Source organism: Mizuhopecten yessoensis, unplaced genomic scaffold (assembly GCF_002113885.1).
Source record: "Mizuhopecten yessoensis strain PY_sf001 unplaced genomic scaffold, ASM211388v2 scaffold715717, whole genome shotgun sequence".
In the NCBI taxonomy this organism is placed as follows: Eukaryota; Metazoa; Mollusca; class Bivalvia; order Pectinida; family Pectinidae; genus Mizuhopecten; species Mizuhopecten yessoensis.
This window is the reverse complement of record NW_018479756.1, coordinates 22,041-30,675: the sequence shown is the minus strand read 5'-3', so window position 1 is coordinate 30,675 and position 8,635 is coordinate 22,041. Positions and strand designations below refer to the sequence as shown.

Sequence of the window (8,635 nt, the reverse complement as noted above, 5' to 3'; positions counted from 1 at the left end):
TCTAGTCCCCTTCCTGTTCGGTATATACCACTACAATTACCTACTAGTCCCCTTCCTGTCCTGTATACACCACTACAATTACCTACTAGTCCCCTTCCTGTTCGGTATATACCATAACAATTACCAACTAGTCCCCATCCTGTCCTGTATATACCATTACAATTACCAACTAGTCTCCTTCCTGTACTGTGTATACCCCTACAATTACCAACTAGTCCCCTTCCTGTCCTGTTTATACCACTACAATTACCAACTAGTTCCCTTCCTGTACTGTGTACACCATTACAATTAGACACTAGTCCTCCTGTCCTGTATATACCACTACAATTACCAACTAGTCCCCTTCCTGTCCTGTATATACCACTACAATTACCAACTAGTCCCCATCTTGTCCGGTATATACCACTACAATTACCAACTAGTCCCCTTCCTGTCCTGTATATACCCTTACAATTACCAACTAGTCCCCTTCCTGTACTGTGTATACACTTACAATTATACACTAGTCGTCCCCTGTCCTGTATATACCCTTACAAGTATACACTAGTCCTCCTCCTGTCCTGTATATACCCTAATAATTTTACACTTGTCCCCATCCTGTCCTGTGTATACCCTTACAATTATACACTAGTCGTTCCCTGTCCTGTATATACCCTAACATTATACACTAGTTACCTTTACGCAGATTGGTTATTATCCCCGAATCCGGGTTTTTATTCCAAGAACGAAAGTATTGTTTAGAAAACGTTCAGTCCAATATTGGCATTTAGGAAAAGTTCAAAGTGTACTTCTGATGTAAATTCCTATTAGGCGGTTCCAATGATTAATTTAACAGTGAGAGGCGATAGGTCGTAGTGAAATATCACTGGTGTGTTCGATGAAGCTACTAACACCCGTTAATGACGGCCGGAAACTTACAACACAGCTTTAACAATCGAATGCAATTTAAAGACTATTACATATAGTCTAAACATCTGCATAACAATTCTCCAATTTATCGACTATTTTTTTTAAAGGATGTCTTGGACAGATAATGCTGCGGTATGTGTAAAGGCCTTACAAGCAACCGGTCAAATATAGTTATATAGTGGACACGTTGTCATATATTCAGGTCATAGGTGAGATCTTTGTAATCAAAGTTACTGGACAATTGTGTGAGGATGTGTGAGAGTAGACAAGGTTACTGGTAATATAGTCCGATTTTGGAGAACAAGTGTGTATCATCGAGGGTACTGGACGTATTTGTATGTAGTCAAGGTTAGGGGACAGGTGTGTGTAGTCAAGGTTACTGGATATTTGTATGTAGTCAAGGTTAGAGGACAGGTGTGTACAGTCAAGGTTACTGGATATGTGTATGTTGTCAAGATTAGAGGACAGGTGTGAATAGTCAAGGTTACTGGATATGTGTATGTTGTCAAGGTTAGAGGACAGGTGTGTATAGTCAATGCTACTGGACATGTTTGTGTAGTCAGGTAACTGGACAGTTGTGTGTAGTCTAGATTAGAGGACAGGTGTGTATAGTCAAGGTTAACGGATGTGTATCTTTAGTCAATATTACTGGACAGTTGTGTGTAGGCAAGGTTACTGGACAAGTGTGCGTAGTCAAGGTTGGAGGACACTAGGGCAGGTGTGTATAGTCAAGGTCACTCGACAGTTGTACGTAGTCAAGTTCATAGGATGGTGTAGGTTATCAATTTTCTAGACAGTTGTATGTAGTCAAGGTAACTCGACAGTTGTAGGTAATCAAGGTATCTATACAGTTGTGTGTGGTCAAGGTTACTGGACAGTTGTTTGTGGTCAAGGTTATTGGACAGTTGTGTGTGGTCAAGGTTACTGGACAGTTGTGTGTGGTCAAGGTTACTGGACAGTTGTGTGTGGTCAAGGTTACTCGACAGTTTTGTGTGGGCAAGGTTACTGGACAGTTGTGTGTAGTCAAAGTCACCCGACAGTTGTGTGTAGTCAAAGTTACTCGACAGTTGTGTGTAGTCAAGGTTACTGGACAGTTGTGTGTAGTCAATGTTACTGGACAGTTGTGTGTAGTCAAGGTTACTCGACAAATGTGTGTAGTCAAGGTTACTGGACAGTTGTGTGTAGTCAAGGTTACTCGACAAATGTGTGTAGTCAAGGTTACTGGACAGTTGTGTGTAGTCAAAGTTACTGGACAGTTGTGTGTAGTCAATGTTACTGAACAGTTTTGTGTAGTCAAGGTTACTCGACAGTTGCGTGTAGTCAAGGTTACTCGACAGTTGCGTGTAATCAAAGTTACTGGACAGTTGTGTGTAGTCAATGTTACTGGACAGTTGTGTGTAGTCAAGGTTACTGGACAGTTGGGTGGAGTCAAGGTTACTGGACAGTTGTGTGTAGTCAAAGTTACCCAACAGTTGTGTGTAGTCAAAGTTACCCGACAGTTGTGTGTAGTCAAGGTTACTCGACAGTTGCGTGTAGTCAAGGTTACTGGACAGTTGCGTGTAGTCAAGGTTACTCGACAGTTCTGTGTAGTCAATGTTACTGGACAGTTGTGTGTAGTCAAGGTTACTGGACAGTTGTGTTTAGTCAAGGTTACTGGACAGTTGTGTGTAGTCAAAGTTACCCAACAGTTGTGTGTAGTCAATGTTACTCGACAGTTGTGTGTAGTCAAGGTTTCTCGACATTTGTGTTCAAGGTTTGTGTAGTCAAGGTTACTGGACAGTTGTGTGTAGTCAAGGTTACTGGACAGTTGTGTGTAGTCAAGGTTACCCGCCAGTTGTGTGTAGTCAAGGTTACTGGACAGTTGTGTGTAGTCAACGTTACTCGACAGGTGTATGTAGTCAAGGTTACTCGACAGTTGTGTGTAGTCAAAGTTACCCGACAGTTGTGTGTAGTCAAAGTTACCCGATAGTTGTGTGCAGTCAAGGTTACTCGACAGTTGTGTGTAGTCAAGATAACTCGACAGTTATGTGTAGTCAAGGTTACCCGACAGTTGTGTGTAGTCAAAGTTACCCGACAGTTGTGTGTAGTCAAAGTTACCCGACAGTTGTGTGTAGCCAAAGTAACCCGACAGTTGTGTGTAGTCAAAGTTACCCGACAGTTGTGTGTAGTCAAAGTTACCCGACAGTTGTGTGTAGTCAAGATAACTCGACAGTTGTGTGTAGTCAATGTTACCCGACAGTTGTGTGTAGTCAAGGTTGCTCGACATTTGTAGGTAGTCAAGGTTACTTGGTAGTTGTGTGTATTAAAGTTGCTCAACAGTTGTGTTTAGTCAAAGTGACTCGACAGTTGTGTGTAGTCAATGTTACTGAACAACTGTGTGTAAACAGAATAAGCAGTTGTGTATATATTCAAGGTTTGTGTAGTCAAGGCTACTGGACAGGTGTGTATAGTCAAGGTTACTGGACAGATGCATGTAGTCAAGGTTACTGAGCATACGTGTGTAGTTAAGTTTACACGACGGTTGTGTATAGTCAAGCTTACTGGACAGGTGTGTGTAGTCAAGGCTACTCGACAATTGTATGTAGTCAAGGTTTACTCTACAGATGTGCGTAGTCAAGGTTACTGAACATATGTTTGTAGTCAAGGTTACTGGACAGTGGTGTTAAGTGAAGGTTACTCGACGGTTTCAGGTAGCCAAGGAAAGATTTGTATGTTGTCAAGGTTATTAGACAGGTGTGTGTAGTCAAGGCTATTGGACAGGTCTATGTGGTTCATGTTACTGGACAGGTGTATGTAGTCAATATTACTGGACAGGTGTATGTAGTCAATGTTTCTGGACAGGTGTATGTAGTCAATTTTACTGGACAGGTGTATGTAGTCAATATTACTGGACAGGTGTATGTAGTCAACATTACTGGACAAGTGTATGTAGTCAATGTTACTGGACAAGTGTATATAGTCAATGTTACTGGACAGGTGTATGTAGTCAATGTTACTGAACAAGTGTTTGCTGCCATGGTTACTGGACAGGTGTATATAGTCAATATTACTGGACAAGTGTATGTAGTGAGTGTTAGTAGGCAGGTGTATGTAATAAATGTTAAAGAACAAGTGTATGTTGCCATGGTTACTGGACAGGTCTATGTGGTTCATGTTACTGGACAGGTGTATGTTGTCATGGTTACTGGGCAAGTTTATATAGTCAATGTTACTGGACAAGTGTATATAGTCAATGCTACTGGACAAGTGTATGAAGTCAATGTTCCTGGATAAATGTATGTAGTCAATGTTACTGACTAAGTGTATGTTACCATGGTTATTGGACAGGTGTATGAAGTCAAGGTTACTGAACAAGTGTATGTTGCCATGGTTACTGGACAGGTGTGTGTAGTCAATGTTACTGGACAAGTGTATGTAGTCAATGTTCCTGGACAGGTGTATGTAGTCAATGTTACTGAACAAGTGTATGTTGCCATGGTTACTGGACAGGTGTATGTAGTCAAGATAACTGGACAGGTGTGTGTACTCAAGGCTACTGAACAGGTCTATGTGGTTCATGTTACTGGACAGGTGTATGTAGTCAATATTACTTGACAAGTATATGTAGTCAGTGTAACTGAACAAGTGTATGTTGCCATGGTTACTGGACAGGTCTATGTGGTTCATGTTACTGGACAGGTGTATGTAGTCAATATTACTGGACAGTATGTAATCATTATTACTGGACATGTGTATGTAGTCAATATTACTGGACAGGTGTATGTAGTCAGTGTTACTGGACAAGTGTATGTAGTAAGTGTTAGTAGGCAGGTGTATGTAATAAATGTTAAAGAACAAGTGTATGTTGCCATGGTTACTGGACAGGTCTATGTGGTTCATGTTACTGGACAGATGTATGTAGTCAATGTTACTAAACAGGTGTGTGTAGTCAATGTTACTAAACAGGTGTGTGTAGTCAAGGTTACTAAACAGGTGTGTGTAGTCAAGGTTACTGGACAGGTGTGTGTAGTCAAGGTTACTAGACAGGTGTGTGAAGTTCATGTTGCTGGACAGAAGTATGTAGTCAAGGTTACTGGACAGGTGTATGTAGTCACGGTTACTGGACAGGTGTATGTAGTCAAGGTTACGGGACAGGTGTATGTAGTCAAGGTTACTGGGCAGGTGTATGTAGTCAAGGTTACTGGACAGGAGTGTGTAGTCAAGGTTACTGGACAGGTGTATGTAGTCACGGTTACTGGACAGGTGTATGTAGTCAAGGTTACGGGACAGGTGTATGTAGTCAAGGTTACTGGACAGGTGTGTGTAGTCAAGGTTACTGGACAGGTGTGTGAAATTCATGTTGCTGGACATAAGTATGTAGTCAAAGTTACTGGACAGGTGTGTGAAATCATGTTACTGGACAGGTGTGTGAAATTCATGTTACTGGCAGGCGCGTAGCTAGCCCCTTTACTATGTGAAAGCCCGACGTGGGGTTGCCGAAGGCAGATCCACCCGAAGCGCGTAGCGCGAGCAGGGGGAGGGTACGGGAGGGTGTCTTCCCCCTCCCGTAAGGGCGGTCTAGGGGGTCTCCCCCATGAAAATTCTGTTTTCAGGAGCCATTTCCCACGTCCTGATGTCTGTTGTCTGGTTTAAATCCGCAAGAAAAAAGTCCTATTTTTTGTGTTTATATATACCTATTTAGTGTAATTCTGAATATTAACCGTCGGTATTGCTTTGTACACCCTCCATACATACATTGTCTGTTTTTTACCTAATCTTGATAAATGCATTTGATACAATAGTGAACATGCAATTGGGTTTGTATTTCTCATAATCTGATCCGAGTTAATTGGGAAGCGAGGTTACCCCACTGTCACCTTTACTCAGTCTCCCACACAGTTTCGTCTTCTGTTTGTGCTTTGTGACTGGTTCCTTATACTTGCTCCTGTTATTTGTTGGGCATTTCGAGAAGCGAGGTTGCACCTACTATTAACGTCATGCCCAGCTTTGCAGTCTCCGACACCGTTTCGTCTTCTGGTTTCATAAACATGTTTGTGGACATGGAAGAAAATTAAATTTTAGTTTTATATACGTCCATTATAGAAGGTATTATTATGCGCGATCTGACAAAGTAAAAAAATACAAAGCACCGTGATTTTTTGAAATTCTGTTGTGTTGCAATTGGGCAGGCTCCAAAAGACAGTTTTCGTCATTTAAAAAAAACCGTCATGAAAACCTGTACTTGTCAAAATCATGTGCAAGCCCGGGCTTATTGGCGTACATGGTAGCTACGCGCCTGACCGGACAGATGTTTGTTGTCAAGGTTACTGGGCATTTGTGTGAAATTCATGTTACTGGACAGGTTTGTGTAGTCAAGGTTACTGGGCATTTGTGTGAAATTCATGTTACTGGACAGGTTTGTGTAGTCCAGGTTACCGGATAGGTGTGTGTAGTCAAGGGTACTGGACAGGTGTGTGAAATTCATGTCGCTGGACAGTTGTACGTAGTCAAGGTTATTGGACAGGTGTGCATAGTCAAGGATACTGGACAGGTGTATGTAGTGAAGGGTATTGGACAGGTGTGTAAAATTCATGTTACGGGACAGATGTATGTAGTCACGCTTAATGGACAAGTGTATGAAATTCATGTTACTGGACAGATGTATGTAGTCAAGGTTACTGAACAAGTTTGTGAAATTCATGTTTCTGGACAGGCGTGTGTAGTCAAGGGTACTGGACAGGTGTGTGAAATTTATGTTACTGGACAGGTGTGTGTAGTCAAGAGTACTGGATAGGTCTGTGTAGTCAAGGTCACTTAACAGAGAACTCAAATGCCAGTTCTATTTCTTTTTTAAAGTTTTATTCTAGATTGATTTTTTTTTTAAATTATGTGCCTTACTAGCGGATACGAAATGTTGAGTAATAGTGTGCTTTTTTAATTTGATTAAAACGCAGTCCTTGTGATTCACCAGCAAAGGGAATGTTATTGTTGATGTTAGAGATATTAACATACACTACCGGTATCTGTTTAGGACAGTTTTTCCTTTTCTTTCCGCGTTATATAACGTTGTGCGTAATGATGTAATTCGTTTTGACGTTGACTTCATACTCTGATGTGTATTTAACTGATGAATAGTACCAAAAGTCATTTTATTTGACCAACAGTTTCATAATGAAGCAGAATGATTTTTTTTTTAATCAGTAATGAGTTAAACTGATGCCACGTCTAGTTGTGTCACAAGGTTATGATGCATAAATACACACTCTCCGGCGGAGGTATCGACCGAGATCCGAGTGTGGTTTGGATTCCCCACATTTACGTGAAGTTACAGTGACCCAGATTATTTCACACCAATCTCCGATAAAGATACCAGGATAAACATATCAGTCTTGATTTTCAGATTTTGTAAAACTAATTTTGCTACATTTAAACAATCCATATATATTCATAAAAATGAAAACAGAGGGAAATTATAGCGCGAGACCCTTAATATGTTTACGGGGGCTATAGGGCCAGCCCCTTATATGTAAACGATTTCAGCTATTGCATATTTTTTATAACTATTATAGACTTTTGAATTCATAAATAGTTTATTGTCCAATTTGCTACAAATATTTAGGGACAATTTATTGCAACTTTTGAGGTCACTTCCTGTTAACATTTTAGTAGCAATTGATATTTAGGATAAACAATTACAAGTCATTGAGAAAAAATACCTACAGTGACTACGGACATGTATACATTACCATACTCTGTATCTATTGTATTAGTTGTTATAGCACCAGACCCCTAATAGGTATACAGGGGTTATAGCACCAGGCCCCTAATAGGTATACAGGGGTTATAGCACCAGGCCCCTAACATGTATACAGGGTTTATAGCATTTTAAAATGGCCGCCGAAAAGTTCTACAAACAACAGGTATCTAGTTTATTGACTTATTTTTCAGAGGCGTGTTTGCTATTAAACTTGCTCATAATTGGTTAAATACAGATGTGGGAACGCACAACGTTACACGATGAGCGGTGTGCGCATGGTGTGTGCACGATGTGCGAACGATACAAATCTGGACGGTTGTTGCTTGCGCACATTTTTGCGGCCGATGGACGAACGTTGTGCGATGACAATCGTGCTTGGTGTAAATTGAAGAATGGCTAAATAATATTTTACGGTTTCGTGTTTGAAAATATAAACTTGATTTTTTAAATATGTTTCTATATTTTAGCTACTTGTATAAGCTGATCTTTCTATACTTTCTTAAATTCAGAAACGGTATTTCGGTGTTTTTTAAATAACCCAAATCTACACATGTAAAATTATTACAAATATTGACACCGTGCCATATACAGGTAAACATAGCGACTTTTTACATGTACATGGACCGTAGTTTTCCCCACCCGGGGCTTACGTAACTCGACAAGGTGGGAAAATCCAGGTGAAGGGGAGCTATAGGCCAAAACGAATGCAAATAACAAACTATTAAAAAGCAAGTGGTATACTTTGATAGTTCACTGAACATAGAGAACTAAGCAAATGCTATTGCCAAATACTGTTACTACCAGATCAGGAACATCGGTTGTATTCGGCAGTTTATAACTGCAGATGCATGCAAGATTTTGGTGCATTTGGTAACGCCCTGCTCTGTGGTATATCTGACAAGACTAACTACTCGTCTGCAGAGGGTCCAGAACAATGCAACACAGTTGGTTATTCGTAATCGAAAGAGAGAGCACACCACACCTGTGCTA

The 8,635-nt window shown here is 40.6% G+C and overlaps 1 protein-coding gene across 1 annotated transcript; it reads right to left on the bottom strand.

Moving 5' to 3' along the window:
- Window positions 1-3,582: 3,582 nt before the first annotated feature.
- Window positions 3,583-5,247, bottom strand: LOC110441205 (probable serine/threonine-protein kinase clkA). The gene has a single exon (XM_021484311.1). It carries the CDS (start codon window positions 5,245-5,247, stop codon window positions 3,583-3,585), a length of 1,665 nt encoding a protein of 554 aa, XP_021339986.1.
- Between the last annotated feature and the right edge of the window lie 3,388 nt (window positions 5,248-8,635).

What these genes read in the sequence shown, in the direction of transcription:
- LOC110441205 (XM_021484311.1), bottom strand. Translation starts at nt 5,247, where the DNA reads ATGAATTTCACACACCTGTCCAGTAACCTTGACTACACACACCTGTCC.